Below are 26,384 nucleotides of genomic sequence, written 5' to 3'. Positions count from 1 at the left end.
AATAAGATCTCTGTGCAATTCAGAAGCTTGGGTCTATCACAGCAGGGCCACTCCTGGGCATCTTCTTCTGAGCCATTTCTATGATGCTCAGGTTAGGGTTAAGGGGGGGGGGGGATCCCGGCAAAGAGCAATCTTTATAGCCCATCATTGGCCTCTTTCTGTGTCTCTTCAAAATGCTCAACATTGCATGGAAGAGGTGAAAGAAGGATCCTGTGTGAAGGGACAGATGATGTCAGAAGGGGGCTGGAAGCTGATTCCATAAAGCATAACATCTGAGGAAAGCTTTGCAGGATTGGGCCTTTGGTTCCCATTGGAAGACCAAAGGGGATCTGAGCTGTGAAAACCGACGGGTGGAATGATCAAATCCCCTTTATTCCTGCCATGGAGTTAGGCAGTGCTTGCGCCTAGTAAGGAAGTATAGTGCCATCGGGATTTGAGTCTTCCATGTTTTCTCCATTCTCATAAAAACTGGCCAGCGCTGCCTGGGCCTTCCAGTAACAAATCCCATGAATTTCATGCTTGAGGGATAAACGCCCCTCTAGTCAGGTTCAAATCTCCTGCCACATTCCTGTGTCATGGGATGACTTCCATGAGGTCTGTTCTTTTAGAGAAAACCCTTTCCTTGATTTGATTGACCCACATTAGATATAAGTTTAGATCTTTTCCATGCTGCCAAGCGTCCATCTCCTGATCATTTGGACCACCCTTTTCTGTATGATTTCCCCTTCTTTGAGATACTTTTGAAGAGGAGGAGAAGGCCAGAAATGGTGCACAGCATCCTGAAAGGGACCGTCCCCATGAATCTTTAGAAAGGATGCACCAGGGGCACTGCCCAGCTTCATCAGCATGCCTGCTGGCTTCTTAAAGCACTGGTTTGCCTTTGCCCAAAGGCCCGGGGCCTTCTTTGGAAGACAAGATGCAAACCAATCTCCCCATGTCTTCTTGTGGACTGAATCATTAGGAAGGCCAGGAAGTGTCTTAACCCACTAACATTAGCACTAGCAGCAGCCCTGGTGGAAAAGAAAGGCTTCTGGCTAAGGACACAGAGAGAGAGGGAGGGAGGGAGGGAGGGAGAGAGAGAGAGAGAGAGAGAGAGGCCACATGCTGCTTTCATCTGCTGATTGTGTCTGAATCACATATGGGATGGTGGGCAGGAGGGATGGCTCTGGAGGGTACTCCTGCTTCCAACCCACCTTAACTGCCTGAGAGCCCTGCTGCAGCTTCTGCTCACCTTCGATCTATGGCAAAGGAAGTGGTGCCTTTGCCTTGGGAAAGGGCGAGGAGAATGAGGACTGCATGAACCAGCCTGAAGAGAGAGCGAGGAGGTCCGTGGGGCTGGATGTAGTGCAACGGTTGCAGGAGGGAGGAGCAACTGCTGGATGGTGGGTTCTTGGCCTCAGGCCACAGGCTTTTATTTCCTTTGTGCCTCAACCGCCTTCCTCCTCTCCATCCCCCTGCCCCTTTTGGAGGGGCGGAAAAGAGCATTGCCGGCCTTCTGCCTCTAAGAGGAAAACAAGAGGTTTGGGAAGGAGGCAGGCTCATCGCACCAAGACCACCGAGGCCAAGATGGAGTCTTGCCGCTCATTGGCTGTAGAAAGGCAGTGGCTCTTTAGAGCGTTTTCTGGGGTGCAGGAGTCTCCTGCCTGCCTGGCAGTGGATGGACCAGGGAGAGCAGGAATGACAGCTATATTCAGGAAGCCCCAGGAGAAAGAAGGGGGCCCGAGCAGCCTCGGTGTCTTTCTTCGTGTAAAGCCCATGGCCTTGGGAGCTGATTTCAGAAGTTGCGCCTCTCATGGGAGGTCAAGGACAGGAGGTGTTATGGGGCAGAAGCTGTGAGGCTGCCAGGGGCCTGCCAATTTGAACCAGGATGCCATGAAGTTGCAGATCCCTTCCCCATATACCCAGAAGGCTGTGTGGAGGGAAGGAAACGGCATCACAACTTCTGGGCAGAACCACCTGGGCTCAAGAGAGGCAGCGGGCATTGGGAGCAACCTGACAGGAGACGCTGGTGTGGGCGTTAGCCAACCTGCTGCAATTGAGGTGGTTGATTCCCCCACCCCCACCCACCCCAGTCTGTTTCTCTTTTATTAGCTTCTCTTGGTCACTACAGTCCAGGATCTTGTGGGATGCTGGGTGAAGATGTGGGTGTGGGGCGCTGATAGTGACCAGATCACATTACCCTTTCTGTCTTCTAGCCCAGCCACTGGGAATTTATCCGTGGTTAAAGATATTGTGGACAAATTGCTGAAAGGATACGATGTCCGTCTCCGGCCTGACTTTGGAGGTATGTAGATCCTTCTATTCCTTTCGCTTTGACTAGGGGCTTGCAAGGTTCAAAGCAGACAGAACCCCCACAAGGCTATTTAGCCTCCCTTTGCCAGAGCTACTGTTGCTCTGTAGATTTTGCAGATTTTTTCCTTCCTTTCCCTTCATCCTCACCTTGTTTCTCGGCTGGGCCAGGCAAATCATGGAGCCAGTCTTCACCAGAACCTGCTCTCAGTACTGAGAACGATGGGGGGCAAGAGGAATGAAGGCTGGCCTTGTCTGGAGGTGTCCTTTCTGCAAAGATGTAAACTCCCCGCCCCACCCTCCCCCTGCCTGCAAAGGTCAAGATGTTGCTCCTTGCCGCAGGATCCCATCAGGCCATAATGGCAGATCAGATATTCTGGCAAGGCCTCACCCGTCTATGCCCTTCCCGGGCTGAGGGATTCACACGCACAAAGTTCTTGCTGTCCAATTCTTTGAGGTTCTTCCAATATGGCATGAAAAACCATGCCAAGGCAATTAGTTGTTTGCTTAAAAGTGCGTGGATGGGTCATTGCGAAGAGGAGGAGTCCATTCAATGGCCTTCCAAATAATCTGCACTCAGGAAAACACTTCAGGGGCTGATCCTGTTAATTGTGCATTTTTGATTGACAGGATGTTAGGACTGGAACTTTTGTTACTTTGTTGCAGTGTACAGTTCTTCATTGTGTACAATTGTCATGGTCCATGGTTTCTGTTGACTTTTTTTCCCCCTTTGGAAATATTGGGTACCACTTTTATATTCATTTGGCTAAGATCCTACAATATTAGTACGACTACTAAGAGCAGAGCTAAGAGTATTGAAAGTGTTTTGTGCATACTTCATAGTTTAAACGTTGCTCGAGTGACAATGTACTAAGTAGCTGGTAGGATGAGGGCAACAGATGGTCATTCTCCTTAACGTAATCAGAGAATGTTTTATGTGGTTAAGACGGGTAAGATCATCCAAACATTCTCTTATCTTGTAAAAAGGAACAGACAAAAATCTAGGTTGTTAAAACCATAAAGGATAAGAGAAGTCAATATTTATGGTTACATCTAGTGATCATATTATATGGAAGATGATGACATAGAAAATATTTAGAGGAATTGCTGTAAGGAGCATGAATTAACAAATGAAAATTTAAAAATAGGATGAAGGATGTAAATGAAGGTGGTCTGATTTTGTGGAGTGGTATTGAACAAATATGGGCAATTTTTCATTGAGGTGTGAGATGGGGATAAGGGGATTTCATTTCTCATCTGCTGGAAATCTAATTCTACCAAGAATCAGATGCCCAGTAAATTCTTGCTCTCTTGCTGATAAATACATTTGCCAGAAGATGAAAGAAAGAACAAAGGATCTACTATCCTAGGCCAAATCCTTACTAAAAGGAATCAGCTGGTTGAAGAAGTCATGGCGACTAGTACCTTGAAGGAAAATGATCGTGTTATCCTTGAATTCATGATATCCAGGGGAGAAGGAACTAAGAAGAATCAGATCTGCATGCTGGACTTCAAAAGAATATATTTGTTGAACTCTGAGGAAAGGTAGCTTAGATCCTAAGGCTTGAAATCTCGAAGGAGAAACATGTCTAGGAATCATGGGAAAGGAACACAGTTGCAAACATTTCCAATAAGAAGAAAAATGGAAGAAATGTGACGGCTGAGAAGGTATCTGCATCATATTGGTCTTGTGTTTTTTAAAAAATTCTTGGATAGGCAATTTCAGGTCCAAGATATAATACACTAATATGTAAGACCCTTGAGGAACAGGAAGAAGATTGCAACCAAGACTGGTCAGATAAAGTTGAGCCCAGGTCAGAAATGAAATTTGAGAAAAACTTTCAGACTTGACCCTCCCTAGTTCTCTTGAAGATAAAGGGAGTTACATGCACACTTGTAAGATTGTCTTGGAGTAACCTTATTATAAAAGCAGCATTAGCATTCATAATTTTAGACTAGTCTACCTTGAAAGGCTGACAAAGTTGGAAGATGGGATAGTAACCCTTAACTTACAATACAATGAGTAAAAGAAAAGAAGATATTGCTTGGAACCCAAAGAAGAAAATTATGCTACAAAGTGCTCAAATTTGGGCGGGTGGAGCTTTGCTATTAGGAAGGATGATTTTTTTTTTTTTTGATGGAATGATAACATGAAAGAGGCCATGGATAAGAAAAATGTATATAAGAAAACAATGGCTGAAAACAATGAGGATGAGAAAAATATATTGCAGAGAGGAAACTGTTAGTGGCTAGTCATATGATGAAAACAAAGTATTAAGATTAAAGGTAGCCAAGAAAGTGCAATACAAGATTGATAAATTTAAAAAAAAAATCTTCAGTGGGGAAGAGAGCTCTAAACAAGTAGTCCCTAGCAAACTGAATAGAATTAAGAATAAAAGTGATGAAATTTCCTGAAATGAGGAAATGCTGGATAAAATCTTTCAGATCGATATTTTTATGGGTTTGGAATTGAAATGGGTGCTAGAAGGGATAGTGTTTCTAGCGTTATAAATGAGAAGGAAGTCACATATCCTGGTAAAATATTGAAAAAAATGATCAGACGGTATAGGTGGTATTAAAAAAAAATGAATGCGGCTTCCACATGGAATAGCTTGCGAATTGTTTAGCTTGTATGATGATGGCATCTATGCTTTATGGCAGGGGTGTCCAAACTTGGGAACTTTAAGACTTGTGGACTTCAACTCCCAGAATTCCCCAGCCAGCATGGCTGGCTGGGGAATTCTGAGAGTTGAAGTCCACAAGTCTTAAAGTTCCCAAGTTTGGACACCCCTGCTTTATGGCTAGAGGAAGGCTGTGATTGTTTCCCTGTATAAAGGAGAAAGTATCGAGAGGGGGTGAAATTTAGTTTGTGCCTGGGAAGATGGGAAAGGTACAAGAGTAACCATGGACAATGGTTGGGAGATGCCGTGCAGCTTCATGCCAGGCAGGGGATATGAAGATCCTCATTTTTCCCTTCAACAGGTCATTGGGAAAGTTACAAATGCAAGCAACAAGCGCTACTGCTTGTTGGATTATTTAGAGAAAGTATATGATATAAATAGGGCTGAATTGTTTTGGGCTCAATGGATAAAGAACTGGGGGGGGGGGGGGAACCCTGGAACTTTGATGTTATATATGCCAACAGCAGCAACAATACTTTAGGCACAAAAATGGAAGCAGGCTTTGATTTCTGCAATGGACGAATGGCTGCAAAAGTTGAAAGGAGTTGGCAGAGATGGCTGAATCAACTGCTCTGATTAAAGAAAGCAATACTTGGAAACCGCTTTTAAACTTTTTGCTTGACCTGGAAAAAAATGAGAGTTTGATTTGGGTTTTCTGATTAGACAAGTTTGATTTTGGCTTTTGTTGATTAGATAGGTTGCTGCTACTACATTGACTAATTTATATTATGAAGTAAAAGCAAATAAGTCCAGCTTGTACGTTATTATTACCTTGTTCTACTGTGCCAAAGAGTCAGAAGTCAATGCCTTTCTCTTCCTTTTTCCTTTCACCCTACACTTTTTCCGCTTTCTCTTCCACTCCTCTACTTTCTGATTATTTTCTTTTTTTTCTTTGTATTTCTATATTTTTATATCTTGATACACTAATAAGAAATTGAAATCAAAAGCTAAAACAGGGCTGAATTGTAGAACATTTTGCATGAATGTGAAGTTAAAGTTAGATTACCGAATGTGCTATAAACAATCCATGACAGAAATACAACACGGTGGGAATAAATATAAGGGCTGAAAAGTAATGCCTCCATCATTATAATCCCCTACCAGATGGTAGTGCTGGTTTCTCATACGTGTGTGTGTATGTGTGTGTTAGCGTTTTTTAATTTTACTTCAGTTGGTGCGAAATTGCTGCGAGGAAAGATTGTGTTGCTGTTATTTGTGAAACGAAAGCCCTGGAATGAGTACTCATCAGTGGACATGACATCTTTGGCTGTTGAAGGATTGAGATTCACTGCTGAATGCTACTTGTCTGTTATGATGTAGTCTGTAGTCTGTGCGTTGCTTGGCTAAAAATATATATATTAAGAATTAAAGATAGTGAACTGGGAGGAGTCAATTTTACGGTAAAAAATGAAGTGCTGTCAATGACCTACACCAGCAACGTCTGAGTTCCACCTGAGAAAGTCAGGTGAATCAATTGGAAACAAACGACAGATTATCCAGGGGAAATGGCTGTCCAACATAGCATTTCACAGGAGTGTTATATAAATTGGGTTTGTTTTTTGGACTGTTTCTAATTTCCTTTTAACTTTTGTACTATGTGTTTTTTAATGCTGTACGCCGCCCTGAGTCCTTGGGAGAAGGGCGGCATATAAATCTAATAAATCCAAATCCAAATCCAAATATGTAGTTAACATTATGGATCTTCAATATCAGAAAATTGATTCCAGGTGGGTTCCTCAAATCCAGGGATGATAGCTTCAAGAGGGAATCTGCCGTCCAATCGACACAGTAAGGATAAATGTAAGGAAGTACCGTTCTTCATACCATTATGACAGCCAACAAAACATAGGCTCATTTTTATTCCCCAGAAATGAAGTATCCAAAAAGCTTCACTTATGGGGGGGGGGGGGAAAGCATTCAAACCCCAGCTTTGGCAGACAGACACATGGTTACATTTTTTTTGGCATGCAGATGTGGTTATTTGACTGGATTTCTTTGAACCTGGAGCTGTGATCCACTCAGGATGGTTTAGTGCAACACTCAAAATGTTGCAACAATGATCAAGCAGAGTTTGGAAGCATCAGAAGTACATTTTATTGCTAGATGGCCTCGCACCTTATGAGCCATCCAAGAGGCAACTATGAAATTGGATCTGTCTTACCCAGCTGACATACAGGTCAGATGTGGCCCCATGTATTTCATCGTTCCCACGGAATGAAGGACTACCTTCATGGGCATCTATTTGACTCAGAGGAAGAGGTGGAAGACGTAAGTGTGGAGTTCGTTAGTGATTCTCTTTGCAGGGAATGGTGGTAATTGTGTGGACAAATACGGTAAATAGAAGTAACGAAAGAGTTCCTTTCAAGAATTATTTCCTGTTTCATTTATTATCATATACTTATTTAAATCAAAGTTATGGAGATGGAGGCATTACTTCTCCTTCAATTCTCATAAAAAAACTTTGGGAATGATCCAGTACTGGAGTAAGCAAAGGGCATCAAGGACATTTATTGTCCTCTAGATTGCTTAGAGAGTTTGTGGATCAATGTATAAAAAGTGTTTGTGGTCATTAGAAGATGGTTGAAACTGTGGATGTTGTGTTTGGCTGGTTTCATTAACCCTTTGGAACCTGAACAGTGGATTAATGGATATTTTTCTATGCAGAAAATGTTGCTTGGCTGACAGCCCAAATAATTTGTAGTGGATGTTACATATTGAGTGATGCAACAAGAAGTATTAACTGGAAATCATCTCATAAAAGACCCAGGTAGTTGTGTTTGATAGAGGGGGAAAAGTGAGCGAATCATTACAAGTTCTAGATCAGTTGAGAGCTGAACCCACTTGTGAATTGTTGCACCTTGGCATGTTCTTTATTACAACTGAAACACAGAGGGGAGGAATTTTAAGATGTGCAAATGATAGTAGGACTGCAGGCTGTTGAAGGGATTTGGAAGAAGCATGGTAGAACAAGGAGAGGAGGTCAAGAGAGAATCAGTTATGAATGAACTGTGTCTAGAAGACAAAAATGAGTGAGCAATGAAAAGTAATACTGAGGCAGTTTAAGGATATGGGGAGCATGAATGGGAATGGAATGGCCAAACAAATACACAAAGAAAGGTCAATGGGAGGAAAGGAAGGGGAAAGACTTTGAGAAGTTTAAAGAATATAAATCAATGTATGATGGATGCATAAAGCAAGCAAGGATGGAAAGAAACACATTATGAACGGGGCTGGAACAAAATAGCTTGCTTTAATAAAGCTTGCTTTATTTATTGCCCTCCCCCACCCTCCACCATTCCAAATAAATAAATAATGTTCATGGTAACAAATTTAAAATTCATAAAAACCAGAGACCAAAATAGAACAGTGTGTGATGTATATGGATGTGTGTATTACATTTTATACAGATTGTCCTATTACAGAAGTCAGACCCTGAAGTTGAGAGAGACAAGGCGGGGGGGGGGGGCTTACCTGAGACTGTGTTCATAGTAGAAGTGAGACCTGGATCTGATTTCTATCTCAGTTTCAGGATCGCTCTCCATCCCATCTGAGTGGTTTGAATGCAGTGCTTTAGATCCACTTGAGGAAATCATGTTTTCAGCTCGCATAGATTTCTGGCCCAGAAATAGTTGGAGTCAAGTCCTCCAAATATTGAAATGGAGACAACAGATCCAGGCTTCAGGGACTGGCCCTGCCATTCAACACAAGAGACTCAGATACCCAAAAGGGTCCTTATTCCAGAAAGGGGAATAAGGCCATGCAGTAGGATGCCTGGAGTCAAGAACGTGGGGTGATTATCAAGGGCTTGAACTCCCCAAGGCATGACACTCTCTTCGTTCTTGGAGGCTGCAGAGAAAATGGTGGACAGGCATTTGACAAGCTTTTATGGGACGACGGCTACTGCCTGAACTTCATGGCAGGCCTCCCCTCCACCTCTGTGGTGCTACAAGATATCGGTGGCTTCAGTCCTTCCTTTCTCAAACCAAAAGAGGCAAAATTGATTCAAGGCTTAAATCTGATGATTTGGAGATCCCGGTGGGGCACACGAATGAAACCCCTACTATTATATTTTTTTAAACAATTGAAATACTGTTATATTTCAAAAACGAACCCGAAATAAAACCTGGTAATTTTGTTTCCCTCTTGCATGTTTCCAATAGCCATCCCCTCTTGATCCAGCTTCACCCTCTTCCAATTATTCCCCCCCTCCTGCTGTCTGTTCCTCATCCTCTCCTGCATGATTCCGAGCTGTACTGCGGAGCTCAGGGGTCCTCCTGTCCCCCCTTTCATCCAGATCCTGCTCTAACATTCTGCATTCTATCATGGGTTTCTTCTCTTCTTACAGCCAAGCTAAACCAACCAATCCTTGCCGCCATCTTTTTCCCCCCATGCTGTTGATTTCTTCCTCCCTCGGCAACCGCATCGTTCTTCCTGCTCTGCCATCGTCTCACTTGGAGCCACGTGGAACATTCGGGGGAAGGAGTGGGTGACAGCAATGGTTAGACCTGTGGAGAGTAGGGATACTCTTAGAGTTGTCTGCTACAAACCTTATTTATCTGCCCAGACTTCCTAGTGTTTACTGCATGGATACTAGTAGGCCTCTGCAGCCTATTGATATTCCAGATGCTGCTAAGGTGCATTTGGAACCACCGATCAGCGACTGTAGGAAAGGGATGTTTTTCAAGTAGACCTTTAAGTAAAATAACAGAGGCTCTCTCAGCTATTAAGGCAGTGAATGACAAGGGGCAGTTGCAAAATCAGCCACTTCTGCTGGCCAAGCAGATCTCCAGCCGAATGTGATAATATGCAAGGGGAGCACGAAGGCAGCTGCTCATCTGTCATTACCTTGAAGAAAAAACATCTTCTTCTCTATAGACAGATTCCTATTTCCAGGTGTGAAATACGAGGAAAGTATATTGGTTCCCCACCGCCATCTGAAGACTTAGGCGGAGCATCAGTTCCTGGTAGAGCTTCCTTTGCTAAGCATGCAGGGATCAAAGCCAGAGGAGGATGAAGTTTACATAGAAGAACTAATCTTTCTGTTTCTGTCTGACTAATTTCAGACAAAACAAATCCACCGAGGGTTCTCGGAACAGGGAGGCACAACGTTTCCCAATCCGAGTCATGCGTTTGGCTTCTCGGTGTGTGCCAAGGGGAAATAAGCCAGGATAAGAACTGCATATGTCTGCATGGGCTTCCACCCATGTCGCAGCACTCTGCACGCGTTTCTCTGTTCCTTGCTTCTAGTCCATCTCTTGCCAGCCCTTTGAGGTGATCCAGATAAAGAAACAGGGGCTGTGAGGTGTCTTGAAAGATGCTCTATTGCAATTTTTAGGGTCTTCTTGTAACATTCTTGAAAGCCTGCTAAAACTTCAGCTTATACATAATACAAAAGGTGGAATTGTTTTTGAGTTTCTTTCAGACTTAAATGCATTTGTGATAAGGCTTGACACAGTCCTGACCTTTTTCTGAATCAAACTCGTATTCCATCACACATATTAACCAAGGTTCTCTGCTCAAATGATGAAGTTATTAAAATTGGTGAAAAACAATGTACAAAAAGTAATGAATGAATATCTTCACACTGCGAATATATATGTGTGTGTAGTATGTGTGTGTGTGTGTATTGTATTTGTGCTGATAAATAAATAAAGGGAGACTAGTATAGATCTATTTCAAGCTATTTAGCTCTGATCAACTAGCCATACCCTTACTGGGATTTGAACCTGGCCTGTATTACATATTAGGCAGATGTATTAGCCACTAAGCCACAGGCTCTTCTCTTTATCAGCTGACCCAGGGAAATAGGTACATACATACATACATACATACATACATACATACATACATACATACATAACCCTAACCTTAAAGCTACAGGACATGAAATTAATTTTGAAGGAACCAGGTTAATCTCCAAAACTGAACACTTCAACAAGAGAATAATTATGGACGCTATCAAAATAGAGAAACACCCCCACAACATGAATAAACTTGACAATACCTCCCGCCTACCAGATATCTGGAAGCCAGCCCTGGTAAACAAACGAGCCCCACCCACCACCAAGGCCATTACAACACAAAACAGCAGTGGATCCACAGCCAGCACCAATCTACCAACCATGATACAGCCACACATCCAATCAATCCACTTACTGAAACAAAGCCAGCACTCCACACACACCCCACCAAGATTTATAGAAAGACAGCAGCTCCGGTCACACTTTAAGACCAAAAGCCAGCCTGAAGATGGCAAGTGAGACCTTGCTGAAACGTTGCCAAGACAATCTCAATCTTACATGGGAAAAGACCTGAATACAACAAGACCAGCATGCATATATATAATTAAATAACTTAATTTATGTATATAATTTTATATATATAATACATATAATACATACACTTCTTATACATATAATACATAAACGTCTGGTCCCAAGCAATTCAGGGCTTCAAAAACCAGCTCAAACAGGTCTGGGAATTAGGCCAAAAAACGAACGGGCACCCAGTGCCATGAGAAGAATCCTAATGTTTATGTGATACGAATCCAATGGATAGCAGCCTCCGGCTCCAATTCAAACTAGCTGAAGTGTGTGAGGTGACCTCAGGGGAGTCGCCCGATTCTCTGGTGCTGAGCCATCTCTGCCAAGAAAGAATGGCAGCTCTAGGTAGAAGCTGATAAAGGTTTTCCTCGCCCTCAAGACCCCCTGAGGCAAGCATGGCAAGAGGAGCACAATTCTTCCCGAAATAGGCTGTACACTATTCCAGACGAATATTTGGGCTTCTGCCAACTATTTCTGCCTTGCCTGGACTTTGTTTCAATTTTCCCAGTCTCGCCCAGTTAATTGCTGTGCGCAGGCACCAGCTCAAGACGTAAATGTTCATAACTCCCTTTTTATGATCCTGTAATCCCTTAATTTGAGGTTGAGTCGAGGTGACTGGATGGAGAGGGAAAGCTGGATGCAATTGAAGACAATTCAGCCCTGATCCCTGCAAGATTTGGCACAGCCCGGTTGAACCTCAGCCTGATAAATGTCAGGCCATTGAGAGATAACTATTAATTCCTCACCATCATCTTCTGGAAACAACCAGTAACACAAGAGGAAAATTAAACAATGGAGGTAGCCTTCCCTAATTCCAGTGGTCGGGAGGAACTCCACAATTAAAGGCGCCATTGTTAACAGAATAAAAGAGTAGCAGTTTGGAAAGGACATTGGAGGTCTTCTAGTCCAACCCCCTGTCCAGGCAAGAAATCCTGGCCTATTATCATTTTGGATAAACAGTCGTCCAATCGCTTCTTTCTCATCTTGAATAAAGAGGGGCACCTTTGATCAAGGATCACCGTCTTAGCAACTAAGCCACCGAACCGTTTGAACTCTGATTACAGGAGTCCAATTAATGGGGCAAAGGGCAGCGTACTGTTTTCTTCTGTGATTTAGGAAGAAAAGCAATGTTATGTTATTCAGCGTGACCTTTGATAGAGCCTTTTATTCTGGGGTTTTATATTTTTCATAGTATTTATGCATATGCGTCTTGGGGATGCTTGAGAAAATCAGTCAAAAAACCAAACAATGAGCCTCACTGTTGCTTGTAATCATGGATTCTCCTCTACCTGAAGGAATTAATTTTTAGCCGACTGTTGGCTCCCGTTAAAAGAGGCTTCCTTCTCCCACATTCTGACATGAGGTTTACCAAGGCTTCAGTGGCATTTAGCAGAGGTTAGGCACAAACTACTGTCTTGTCAGTTTCAAAACTTGCCCATAGCAGAGAATACGAGTAGCTTGGGGCTGAACTGCTGGAGTCTTGATGCTAGGGTTAAGCTTAGGCTGGCAGTGCTGCTGTGGCCAGGGCTGGTGATGAAATAGCTGCAGGAAAACAGTCAAAATCAAAGAGCATCAAGAACTCAGCTACCCAATTCGCTTTATCCATTTTATAAGAGCTTGGAGTTTTATTCTGTAGACATAAAACTGGGTCTGTTGTGTCCATGACCGACCTAATTTAGTTTACTTTGCATGGGAACTAATCCTACCTCCTTGTGCTTCAGGTAACCCCGTTACTGTCGGAATGAGCATCCATATTTCGAGCATTGATCAAATTTCTGAAGTGAATATGGTGAGTATAAATGACAATAACAAAATCATTCTTTGGGGGAATTCCATCTCACGTAACCAATTGAGCAAACCCAATTTGAATTGAAGGGAGAAGCATTCATGTTCTCACTGGCTTCACTTGAAACAGTGTTTAGCCAGAAGTGAGGTATACCAGAGCATGGGGAATGCACAAGCAGCCACTCAAACATGGGTATAGTGTATGGATTTCAAAGAATAGAACAGAACAGAACAGAACAGAACAGAATAGAACAGAATAGAACAGAATAGAACAGAATAGAACAGAATAGAATAGAACAGAATGACAGGGACTTTGGAGGTCTTCTAGTCCAATTCCCTGCTCAGCCAGGAAACCCTACACCACTTCAGATAAAGGGTTGTCCAGTCTCTTCTTTAAAACTTCCAGTGTTGGAGCCTTTACAACTTCTGGAGGCAAGTTGTTCCACTGATTAATTGTTCTCACTGTCAGTAAATTCCTCCTTAGTTCTAGGTTGCTTCTCTCCTTGATTTGTTTCCACCCATTGCTTCTTGTCCTGCCCTCAGGTGCTTTGGAGAACAGTTTGACTCCCTCTTTTTTGGGGCAGCTCCTGAGATATTGGAACACTGCTATCATGTGATGTTGTATACAGAAAATATACTATTTAATGCCATGCTTTTGACATGGTAATTATTTGCAGCAAATTCTATTTTATCCTGATGGCAAATCTCATACAGGAAAAGACTTTTGAAATATGATAGGAAAAACCCATCTTCAGTTAATAAACGGTCTTGCATTGTATTAACAGCCAGCGGAGTTCTAACCTCTCCCTTCACCCAATGCTCTTTGCTCTTGCGAAAAGTTTTTGCACTGAATTGTTAGAATCTACCATCCTCTGGGTGAGGCTAGAATAGATGAGAAAGCTCCATCCTGTAAATTTGGTGGAAAGCTTTGCATGCTTCTCTCAATGGAGGCCCTCTCCACTGGGCATTCACGAGCAGAGGACCAAGTGTGGAGCAGGTAGTTAGAAGTCCTATTCCTTCTGCATTGAGATTTTCTGAAAAATTTCCATGGATATCTATGGGACTAGAAGTAATACTTTTTATACACTGATATGAGAATGTGTTGATCACCTTTTCTTGACTTGGATGTCCTTTAAAAGCTAGATAAAACTCTGCATGCTTTCTCTGATCTTCCTAGTTTATATTAGAAAGGAATCGGGACTAGTCATACTTTTACAGACTGGTCCCTAGATTTCAGTCACAGGAAGATGTGGATGTCCAGCTTCTGACACTTGCCTAACGTAGCAGTTGTTATAATATATTTAAGGACTGAGTCTGAAAATTAATTATTACGCAGATTCAAAATGTGGAATCCCTTCCCCTTCCACCAGTATTTGTAATCTAATTCCATCACAGGTGGGAGTATTAACAAAGAACAGTTTTTAAGCCTTAATCTTAATTGATTTGAGAAAAATATTTACAAGTTTAGATCCAGCTAATAAGGCGGAAGTTATTGGTTGATGGAAGAGGTGTGTTTTTTAAATGATGCTAGATGTTAATGTGATGGACTTGTCTTTTATGGACTATTATAGTGGACACTGAAAACTCCAAAAGGGAAATTCTGCAACTTCTTATTGATTGCTAAATGATTCATTCTATCGCCAGATCTACTGAGAACAAGCACAAGTTCATTCTAGTCCCTGGGGTTGCAATGGTAGGAGAAGAGCTGGTGATGTCTTTGCTGTGATTTATTTTGAATGGAACAGTTCCTTCACTGGGGCAAAACAGGTTAAAATATTTCATTTGAATGGGAGAGCCTCGCTTGCGCATTGTCTTTTTTTTAAAAGTGAAGGACACCTTTTTAAAGGTGAAGACACTTTCACAAAATAACGAGGTGTTCAGTTGGGAGAGATGCTAGTCAGAAGTTGTTCCATAACCATGTATGTTTGACCTAGAATCTTTCTGAAATGGGAAAGAGTGAGGAACCTGAAATGGAGTTTTGGATGATGGGAAGAATAACAGAGTAACAAAGTTGGAAGGGACCTTGGAGGTCTTCTAGTCCAACTCTCTGCTTGAACAGGAAACCCTACACCATTCTGGACAAATGGCTGCTCAGACTCTTCTTAAAAACCTCCAGGGATGGAGCACCCATATCTTCGGAAGGAGAGCCATCCCATCCCATTGACTAATTCTTCTCACTCTCTGGAAATTTGTCCTTTGTTCTAAGTTGGATCGCTCCTTGATAAGTTTCTATCCATTCTTGTTCGGCCCCCAAGTGCTCTGAAGCATAGGTCCACCCCCTCTTCTCTGTGACAGCCCTTCCAATATTGGAAGACTGCTGTCATGTCACCCCTAGTCCTTCTCTTCATTAGCCTAGACCAGGGGCCAGCAACCAGCGGCCCGGGAGCCACATGTGGGCTCCACAATTGATAGGGCTTTCGTTTAGGACAGGAAGAGGAAAAAGGATGACGCGCTAGGAGGAGACTCTATGGTGGGGGGAACCGGACTTCTGGTTGGCTCCAGAATTGAACAGGGGGCTTCTGTTTAGGACCTTTGTGGCTCTTTGAGTGTTTAAGGTTGCCGACCCTTGGCCTAAACATAACACCTAGTTCCTGGCATTGTTCCTTGTATGACTTAGCTTCCATGAACGTCGCTCTTCTCTGCAGAGGCTCAACTTCTTTTTATGTTGCTGTGACTAAAACTAGGTGCAGCCTTCCAAGCCTGGTCTAACCAAAGCGGCATCATGTGGAACTAACTTCTTGTGTAATCTTCGTACCATCCCTCTGTTGATGCAGCCTAGGACTACGTTGGCTTTTTTTTTTTGACACTAGTGGGTGTGTGTGGTGATGCAAACACAATCTTGACTTCGCTGCGTGCAATGTCTTGTTGAAAAGACAAAAGGATGGAGTTGTGATGTCACAATACAGCCTCCACAGTGCAAATGTTGTGATATTAGCCTAAAAGGAGCATCTGTTAATTCTTCAAATCCTGCTTCCAGATTTAGCAGGAAGCTAAATCACATTTGCTCTAGTCCTTGTAAGGCAGGGGCGTCCGAACTTGGGAACTTTAAGACTTGTGGACTTCAACTCCCAGCTGAGGAATTCTGGGAGTTGAAGTCTACAAGTCTTAAAGTTCCCAAGTTCGGACACCCCTGTTGTAGGGGGAGCTCTCCTACAGAGGATTCAGGGAAGCTTCCCTCCTCTTTTCGGCATTCTGGGCTTGGCTTTTGCCTCTGAAAGCAGACGGCCATCGTAAGATCAGCTTGGTAACACACCTTGCTGCCTAGAGTGGCCAGCAGGATGCTCCCCCCCTCCCCCCCAAGAAAGGGGTGGGCCACAAACCTTCCTATCTAGACAGATGGGGTTCCTAAGAAGGACGTTGAAGGAAAGGAGCTCCTGGGAATCTCTTCTCTAGGAATCTCTGTGCTTCTCTCCTATAATCTTTCCCGCTGATAGTCTCCGCCATTTCTTACGGCAACAAAATCAATAGTCTAAATATACCTCGAGAAAGTGACTTCCTTGGATATGCTAACATATCACGGGTGTCCAACTTTTGGCTAGAGCAAAGAGGAAATGTCTTGGGCTGCATATAAAGCATCTAATACATAGTTCATATGTATTAACCCTATACAATCCCAGTACCTCAGATAAAAGCTGCGTCAAATTGTTGCAGGATGCGGCTGCTGCTGAGGGATGGATGGGAGGCCACCAGGTGCAGCAGAAGTGAGGCTGGGGGTTTATGCAACCTCCCTCACGGGGTGCCAGTTGGGCTGAGTTGCTATGGAGTTCCCTGGCAGGAGAGGGTTAAAAAAGAAGGAAATTCAAATTAATTTTGCCAAAGAGTCTATTCCAGGGGTGTCCAAACTTGGCAACTTTAAGACTTGTGGACTTCAACTCCCAGAATTCTGGGAGTTGAAGTCCACAAGTCTTAAAGTTGCCAAGTTTGGACACCCCTGGTCTATTCAATCACCCGGCTGAATCCCTGGCCCATCGTATTTCTACACAGTAGCCCTACCACGTTTTTGCAACAGTTCACTTAGTGACTGTTTCAAAGTTACAACAGCACCGGAAAAAAGGGACAAGACCATTTTTTCCCCACACTTACGGCCGTTGCGTCACATGACAAAAAATTCGAACACTTAGCAACTGATTCATACTTAGGACGGCCGCGGTGTCCCGAGGAGTCCTGCGATCAGCTTTTGCCACCTCCAGACAAGCAAAGCCAATGGGGAAAGTCAGATTCACTTAGCAACCATGTTGCCAAGTCAACTGAGCTGCAGTGACTCACTTAACAACAAGAAAGGTCGTGAGATGGAGCAAAATTCCCTTAACCACTGTCTCACTTAGCAATGGAAACTTTGGGCTCGATTGTTGCGGTTGTAATCTGAGGTCTGTGACTGCGAATCCTCCCTTGAAAGATTTTGCTGGATGTGAAGGAACAGAATTCACAGTCAATTAATAAAAGGGGGTTTTGTCGGGACCAGGAGTTTGCTTCGGGCTCTCGGGAAGCCTCGGTCAGAACAGGGATGTTTGTTGTGCTACAGAGCATGTCTGGAAAACAGAGAGGTCCTGGGTAGAAGAAATTCAGGGGTGGGCAAGTGCCCCTAGGAACTTGTTCCCCTGTAGGAGCAGTCAGATCAGAAAACTGGCCTCCAGGGAGCTGTGCTGGAATAAGACACTCTAAATGCATTTCCGATTTCCTCCTTCCTCTTCTTTTGTTCCTGCCTGCCAAGTGTGAGGAAGGGGAGGCTTGGCGAGGGGAGGGGAGCACTTAGGATTCCAAGACAATAAGGCGTTGCTATGCAACAGGACAAAGGGATGCAATAAGATTATGCCGCCCCTTCTTGTTAGGTGGCCCTAGGAGAGGCTTAGGCATCTTCATCCTTGGAGCAAGCACTTCTTCCTTCCTTGCAGAAGGTTTGGCCTTCACCTGGTGCCTTCAGGTGCAGCCGGCATTTCCCTGGACCCTTTTCCAGTTCTTTCCAGCAGCTCTGCATTCCCATCTCCGTCACTTCTTCCTTACCATCATTTACACAGAATCGGTTTTTTCCCCCCATACCTCTGATTGGCACTAATTCCAGGAATAATTAAGTTTTAATCGCACTGCATTTTGGAAATTATTCTCTTTACTATGTTCTAAGCAGGACTTAAAGCAAAAGTCTTCTCCTCTTCTTCCTCCGACAGAAATGCAGATCCTATTTCTATCCAGGAAAGGAATTGAGCCTTTGGGCAGACCAGAATCTGGGCGAACCCTCCCCCCACCCCCACCCCCACCCCCAAGAGACTGAAGTGCAAGCAGCGCAAAGGAAACAGGCACTGAGGGGGACGCACAAGTTACAATACAATACAATACAATAGTAGAGTTGGAAGGGACCTTGGAGGTCTTCTAGTCCAACCCCCTGCCTAGGCAGGAAACCCTATACCGTTTCAGACAGATGGCTATCCAACATCTTCTTAAAGACTTCCAGTGTTGGGGCATTCACAACTTCTGGAGGCAACTTCTGTCCCACTGATTCATTGTTCTCACTCTCAGGAAGTTTCTCCTCAGTTCTAAGTTGCTTCTCTCCTTAATCAGTTGCTTAATCAGGGCAACAAACAATCCCACAGCTGCTTTTGTGCAGACGAGGTCACACTTACTGTTGTTTTTTTTTTAAATGGCAGGTTTGCCCACTTTATGTTCCATCAACATAAAGTGTCAACTTTTGGCGACCGCATAGATTTTTTCTAGTATGATCAGTCCCCAAGCAGGCCCTTCAGTTCTTCAAACATGCACACATTGGTGCTATAATCCATCTACCTGCTTCTGGCTGTCTTGGTTATTTCTGTTTTTTCCTGGATCACACACTTCTCAAGGGAGCTAGATCTTTACACAGGCCCAAAATATGTCAGTTTGGTTTGGAAAAAAATAATCAAGCAGTGAGCACCTAGAAATGAGAAACTAGTAGCCAGCATGGGTTTATCAAAAAGAGTTTGTCGTGCCAGACAAACTTTGGCACCTTATTTGACAAAGGGACTAAATTCGTGGATCAGGGAAATGCTGTAGACATGGTTTACCTCGATTTCAATAAGGCGCTGGATAAAATAGCTGACTTCTTAGCAAAATAGCAAAATAGAAGACCGTGGGATAGGCAGCATCGCTACTAGATGGACTTGTAACTGGCTAACCAACTGCACTCAATGGTAGTCTTCAATGGAACTAGATCTACCTGGAGAAAAGCAGATGGTGGAATACGTCAGGAGTCTGTCTTGGACCCCCCTCTTCAATTTCTTCATAAATGATATAGATAGAAGTGGAACATCAACAGAGGGATAGTTTCACGATCTTGTGAAGTGAGAGTATCACTTTATACTGCAACGGTGAGATCACATTTGGAGTACTGCATCCACGTCTGGCCTCTGAGATACAAAAACAATGTTGAGACCCTAGAAAGAGCACAGAGAAGGCCAACAAAGATGATCAGGGATCTGAAGGCTGAACCATAGGATAAACAAACGAGAGAACCAGATACGCCTAGTCTAACGAAGAGAGAGGGATGATACGATAGCAGTCTTCCGTTACTAGTTGGGCTGTCAACAGAAGAAGGGGTCAACCTATTCTTCAAAGCATCCGAGGGCAGGACAAGAAGTAACAGGTGGTAGGTCATCAAAGAGACATCCGACCTAGAATTAAGGAGAAGTTTCCTAATAGTGGGATAGTTTATCTCCAGAAGTTGGGGGCACTTCATCACTGGAAGTTTCCAAGCACAGACAAGACAACCATTTGTTCAGAATGGTATGGGGTCTCCCGCTTAAGTAAGGGGCTGGACTAGAAGAGCTCCAAGTTCCCTTCCAATCCTATTATTCTAGGTTTCATGTCTTTCTCCGATAATTCAGTTGCCATCAGATACCCTGATATTCTCTGTGCTGCTGCCTAGAAAAGACAGAATAGAATAACAGTGTTGGAAGGAAACTTATAGATCATCTAGTCCAACCCCTTGCTCAAGCAGGAGATCATGTACCATTTCTGACAGGTGATCAGTCTCTTCTTGAAAGCGTCCAATAATGAAGCACCCAGAAGATCTGAAGGCAACGTCTGTTCCGTTGCTTGATTGTGCTCATTGTCAGAAAATGTCTCCTTATTTCTAGGTTGAATCTCTCCTCAATCAGTTTCCATCCATTATTCCTTGTCTGGCCTTCGGGTGCTTTGGAAAATAGGTTGACCCACTCCCCTCTGTGGCAGCCCTTCAAATATTGGAAGGATGCTCTCATGTTTCCCCTGGTCCTTCTCTTCCCTAGACTAGCCAGGCCCAGTTCTTGCAACCGTTCATCGTATGGTTAAGCCTCCAGTCCCCTCATCATCTTCGTTGTTCTTCTCTGCACTCTCTCTAGAGCTGTGATGGCGAACCTATGTAACCTATGGCCGGAGGTGACACACACAGCCCTCTCTGTGGGCATGTGCACTGTCGCCAGCTGGTCTTCACAGGTGCTAGAAAACAGCCCCCAAAACGCCCCCCAAACGGGTCATTTTTCAAGCTGTTTTCAGGCCGTTTTTCAGGCTGTTTTCTGGACCATTTTTCAGGCTGTTTTGGGACCATTTTTCAGGCTGTTTTGGGACCATTTTTCAGGCTGTTTGGGGGGCATTTTTCAGGCTGTTTTGGGACCATTTTTCAGGCTGTTTTTCAGGGCATTTTTCTGGATGTTTACAGGCCATTTTCTGGGGTGTTTTTTAGGGCAATTTCAGGGCATTTTGGGGGGTCAAAAATGACCTGAAAACAGCCGAAAACCCCACCAAAACTGCCCAAAAAACAGACATGCATGCGCCCGTCAGTGGGTCTTTGGGTTTCTGGCACTCCTGCGCGCCCATGCACACACATGCAAGTACGTTCCAGTTTGGGCACTGGGTGCCGAAAAGGTTCTCCATCACTGCTCTAGAATCTTTTTTATAGTGTGGTGACCAAAACTTCTAGATGTGATAGCCATTCTTCTGACATTCAGCCCATGGATTCTCCACTTGTGTTCACAGGACTATACCATCACCATGTATTTCCAACAAAGTTGGCGAGATAAACGACTAGCATATAGTGATCTAGCTTTAAATCTCACCCTGGATAATCGGGTGGCTGACCAGCTCTGGCTCCCCGACACGTATTTCCTGAATGACAAGAAGTCCTTCCTGCATGGTGTAACAGTCAAGAACCGAATGATCCGGCTTCACCCAGACGGGACTGTTCTTTACGGCTTGAGGTGAGTCCAAAACAGGAGCATTCCATCTGAAATCTTCAGGCTGGGTTTTGGGCTTAAAGTTTTTAAACTTTAAGCCGAAAATACCAGCCTGAAGATGGCGAGTGAGACCTCGCTGAAACGTTGCTAAGACAATCTCAATCTTACACGGGGTAAGACCCGAATACAACAAGACCAGCATACCTACACCGGTGATATATATGAAAACATATGTATGTATGTATGTATGTATGTATGTATGTATGTATGTATGTATGTATGTATGTATTATTGTGTCACAACCCCTGGTATGCCCAAATATGGGAGGGAACACACTGCTTCCCTTTTCTGTCTTTCGCCTCACTCCAGGAGACCATCCAGGCAGAAAACCATATTTTTAATGTTGCCTTTGTTATATTTGTTTTGTATTTGTGCTGATAAATATTTATTTATTTATTTTTATTTATTTATTTTATTTACCTTTATTTATCAGCACAAATACAACATATATTTATATATTCAAATCCCAGTAAGGGTATGGCTAGCTGATGAGAGCTAAATAGCTTGAAATAGATCTATACTGGTCTCCCTTTATTTATTTATTTATAAATAAAGGCAAGCAGACCCAATGTTAGCTGCCACCTCATTCAGTATTAGCTGCCCTAAACTCTAAAGGGGCTGGATGGGATGGGACTGGGGAGGCTTCAAGGAAATGAAACTGCAGCCTCATGAGCTGTCCTGGGCACCCAAAGTATAACTGGGTGCCCAGAGGTATAACAGCTCTGCTCCGTGAAGTGCCCTGGGTGCCAGTTTGCTTCTGGATCTAATTCGAGGTGTTGATTTATTCCTATAAAGCTCTACGTGAGATTGAGCCAGGCTGCTTGTGGAACTGGCTTCACCCCATCCCATCAGCCCCCCTACCACTCCTTCAGGCAGGGAAGGCAGGCAACAGAGCCCATCAGTCAAAGAATTCCCACTTCTGCCCCCACCTCTGCATTATGGAACATCTCCCCCCCCCCCCCCAAGAGGTAAGGCAAGCTCCCAGCCTCTTGGTCTTCCAAGCGGGGTGCGGAGCCCACTACCACCACGGGTCCGGTTGGCTCTATGGGAAACATCCCCAGACACACACCCCTCCCCTTCCCATCTTGGTTTTCTCCATCTTTTGTAATCTCATAATGTGTCAGCGTTCCAAATATCATCCAGAATTAAATCAGAGTCCAAGGCAGAACTTTCCTCAAACTTCCAATTTATTAAGAGAGAGACGTTGGCACATCTGTGGAAAACCCAAATCTGAAAGCTTCCTGGGTTTTTCCACCCAGTTGAAAGTTCATTATCTTGCCCCCATACCCACAAGTCCATCCCATGGTCCAATCTTCCACTGCCACCCTGGCATTTCCACCCATCCAGTTCCGGTCAGGTGCAGATGTGCGGAGACAAAGGATGACCTTGGGCTTCTAGAAAGGAATGTTTTATTTTGACAACAACACATTCTACTCCTTCCTATTCCCCCTCCCAATTCCCCACTAATGAAACAGCAAAATAAAATAAGAGAGAGTGTGGCAGGCCAAAGATCCTAAAAGGAATATGACTGGAGGCTTGACAGGACATAATATTTTATACTTTTAAATCTTAAATTGTTCTATTCTGATATTTAATTTTATTAATTACATTGCACACCACCCAGGACCCCCTCTCTGAGGGAGACGGCAGTTAAGAAATGTGAAATATAAACAAAGCTTTCTCCTCTCAGGCAAGATCATTGTTCCGCATTGGTCAGTTCCCATCTCAAGGACGCTATGTCCAATACCCCACTTTAGCTCCATACCAAGGTACCGTTTCTATCTCCATTGCCACAATGAAGTAGGTGGTGCCAAAGCTTCTTGGTTACCCCGGATAAATCCCTCACATCCCAGAGCATCGTGGCACAGCTCTTGCAAACAGGGGAAGAATAACTAAGAAGGTGGTGCTACCCCCAAAAAACCTCCTCACTTGCTCACAGCATAGGCTGAGGGCAGCCCCGAGAAGAGACTTGCACCAGAGTAACCCCAAGGCTCCTCCATCCTCCATCAGCTGATGACCTCAACTTCTACCTCCTTGCATGATGGTCTTTCCCAGCTCTGCCAGCCAATCCGATTTCTGGAATTTCTCGCTTTGTAGTCCTCAACTTTTATCAAAAATGTTTGCTTTTCCATTGTTTGGGATCCCTCTTCTCCTGAGGTTGTGCTCCTTCTTCCGATCAAATTCATGACACAACCACCTCGCATCCTTTTGGGCAGCTTTGCAGGGCACAAAGGCATTGCAAGGGGGCCTCATTTTGACTCCACGTTGCCCTCCAAAGCTCTGGAAAGGATACCTTTCGTGGCCTCCTGAACTGGCTATTTGATATTGATGAATCTGCAGCTGTCTTTCTTTGTGTGTGCGCGTATGTGTGTGTGGTGGTGGTAAAATGCAATTGTATAACTTGTTTATGTCATTTGGATGATTTGAGGGATTTAAGACTGTGGTTGGATTGCAGAACATTTACAGAAACCACGTTGGACCATCACAATGTTTGATTAGATTTGGTTTTCATGCTCCATTTGAAACTTGAGTTTTGCTCCAAGTCAACCGATCCTCTCTGAAGAGTTAAGATGTAGGCGTTTGCCTTTGAAAAAACAACAACCTATAACTAGATTTATTTCTGAGCTTTGCCTGCACAAACACGAGTGTCTCTTGTTCACTGACTGATTTTTCTTCTTACCAATTTCTTTCTGACCCTCGTAGCTTGTTTTGGTAGAGCTGCTGGGCTGGCTGCAGTGAGTCACACATTACTTGAAACGGTGCCGTTGGTGCTGTGTACTAGCACAGCTGGTCTCCTCCTCTCATCCCCCACCTCATGTACACACCTCCCCTACACTCTCTTTTTGGTTGCCATAGGAACAGCAACCCACCATGTTAACTTTCTCTTTCTCCCTTCCTTCCTTCTTTCCTTCTCCCCCCCACCCCCTCTGCCCAGAATCACTACCACCGCTGCTTGCATGATGGACTTAAGGAGATACCCCCTTGACCAGCAAAATTGCACTTTGGAAATTGAGAGCTGTGAGTACCAGCTTGGTCTGGAATGGGCTTCCCCACTGAGTTTGAAGAGGAACATGGGGTGAAGGTGGCTGGGGAGACCCTTCTTTGCCTGCCTGTCTTTGACACTTAACCCTGCCACTGCGAAAATGTCCTTCCCCCTCTGCTTGCAGAATGCTATTTTGTCTCCTTTCCCTGCCGAGTAGGTCTAAGTGGGGTTCTGATGCGGGCATCTGTCAGTCTTCTCTAATCACACCTTTAAAAAGGGGGGTGGGTGGGTGGGGGTTCCCCTGGAAAGTATGAGAGCTGCAACAGCTTCTTCATGAGGAGAGAAACATGCTTTCTTTTTGCAGAAGAACTAGGACTTACGTTTACATTTGCGACAGGTATTAAATCCTAGTAGCACTAATATAAATCAGCATGCACCAGGATGATGCTAACTGGTGGCCTGGGAGCCTGTGGCTCCCACATCCTCTGACGATTCAGAAATACTCCGCGGGCATTGCATTGACTCTCTCTTGTGCTCCTCCTTTCTCCAGATGGCTACACTGTTGATGACATCGTGTTCTTTTGGCAAGGGGATAATTCAGCCGTGACAGGGATAGAGGTCCTCGAGCTGCCCCAGTTCACCATCATTGAGCAAAGGCTTGTCACCAGAGAAGTCAACTTTACCACAGGTGAGTTCTTCCTGCCTCCCCATACAATTACTTGGGGCATCAAGGACCCTGATGGGAACACCGAGCACATGATACAAAGACCTAGCTCCCTGGAGGAGACTTCAGAGTTGAGGACAGAAAGAAGTGACCAGCAGCAAGGGGGATGGGCTCAGGTACAATGCCGTCGGAAGTCCTGAGGACCAAGGGAGGGGCAGATCAGCAGCAGGGACGTGCGGTCAGGGGAGGCAGAGCCTCACCTTTCTTCATGAAATAATAGTATATTATTTAAAATAATATTTTAAGCCCACATTGCTTGAAGATGGCAGGTGAGATCCTGCCGAAACGTTGCAAAGACAATCTCAACCTTACACGGGAAAAGACCCGAATACAACAAAACCAGCATACCTACACCCGTGAAAATCTACGAAAACAAATATTATAATATTATATACATCCGTCCGGCCGCACCCGGGAGCTGCGGAGGCAGAAATGTCGGCGCTCCTGGATGACGAAGGCACGAAAGCGACTGGGGAACGACGAGAACCTTCCTGCCTCTGCTGGATTTCGCGCGCTCTTCGCGACTGCAATATGCAGTCGCGAGGAGCACGCAAAGTCCAGCAGAGGCAGGAAGGTTCTCATCGTTCCCCAGTTGCTTTCGAGGACTGCGGAGCGCGAGCTGGCGGAGCACGCTCAGGAAGGCGGGGAATGGGATCACGTGTGCTGGAGGCTGAGGCAGCCTGAGCCTCCAGCACACGTGGTCCCATTCCCCGCCTTCCTGATGACGTCACCAGCCTCACCAGCCATAAACCTCACCGCACGTCACTGATCAGCAGGGAGAACATCATGTGACATGTGGGAGCAGAACATGACTTGATGGCACACAATCCATTGGCCAGACGTTTTCCACTGGAGCAGAAGGAAGCAGGTAATAAGGTGCCTAACTCTTCTCCCCATTTCTTTCTTTTTTTAAATTAAAAAGTTTTTTTTATTAAACATACATTAAAACGTTGGACACATCCTGGCAGAATCTATGCCAGACACGCTAGGATATTCAGTTATACATTATAGCCACCCTGTTTTTTTTAACATTTGATCCATACCCTATTTACAAAAAGGGAAAAAGTAACCTATGTATTTCCAGCCATGTTGGTTTGTGTTTATCCGGTGTGAATTCTATTTCCTCTTCGGTTATCTCTATCAACCAGTTTGGGATATCCTGCCAGTATGTTTTGGCTTTTTGGCACAACCACCACATATGGAAGTACGTGCCTGGTTCTCGGTCACATTTCCAGTGGTTTGGCGATGAATTTCTAAACATTTTGGCAGTTCTTGCGGGAGGAAGGTGCCACCTATAAAACGTCTTATAGAGATTTTCCTTTTCCTCTTCTTCCCATTTCTGATTGCCTGTGCTTCTCTTTC

At 44.3% G+C, this 26,384-nt stretch overlaps 1 protein-coding gene across 2 annotated transcripts in view; it reads left to right on the top strand.

Moving 5' to 3' along the window:
- The window catches only part of LOC309397847 (gamma-aminobutyric acid receptor subunit beta-4), a gene marked incomplete at its 5' end in the record, with an annotated part of 34,580 nt that overhangs the window by 1,061 nt on the left and 7,135 nt on the right, over positions 1-26,384 (top strand). For both annotated transcript variants that reach the window (XM_081964241.1, XM_081964242.1), the window contains 5 exons: positions 2,196-2,284; positions 13,015-13,082; positions 21,059-21,279; positions 24,251-24,333; positions 24,849-24,986. In XM_081964241.1, the coding sequence (XP_081820367.1) occupies positions 2,196-2,284; positions 13,015-13,082; positions 21,059-21,279; positions 24,251-24,333; positions 24,849-24,986 (599 nt within the window). The remainder of the gene's footprint in view (positions 1-2,195; positions 2,285-13,014; positions 13,083-21,058; positions 21,280-24,250; positions 24,334-24,848; positions 24,987-26,384) is intronic.

This window comes from Natrix helvetica, assembly GCF_964273705.1.
Source record: "Natrix helvetica genome assembly, chromosome: 11".
NCBI classification, from domain to species: domain Eukaryota; kingdom Metazoa; phylum Chordata; class Lepidosauria; order Squamata; family Natricidae; genus Natrix; species Natrix helvetica.
This window is presented reverse-complemented; position numbering and strand designations above follow the sequence as displayed.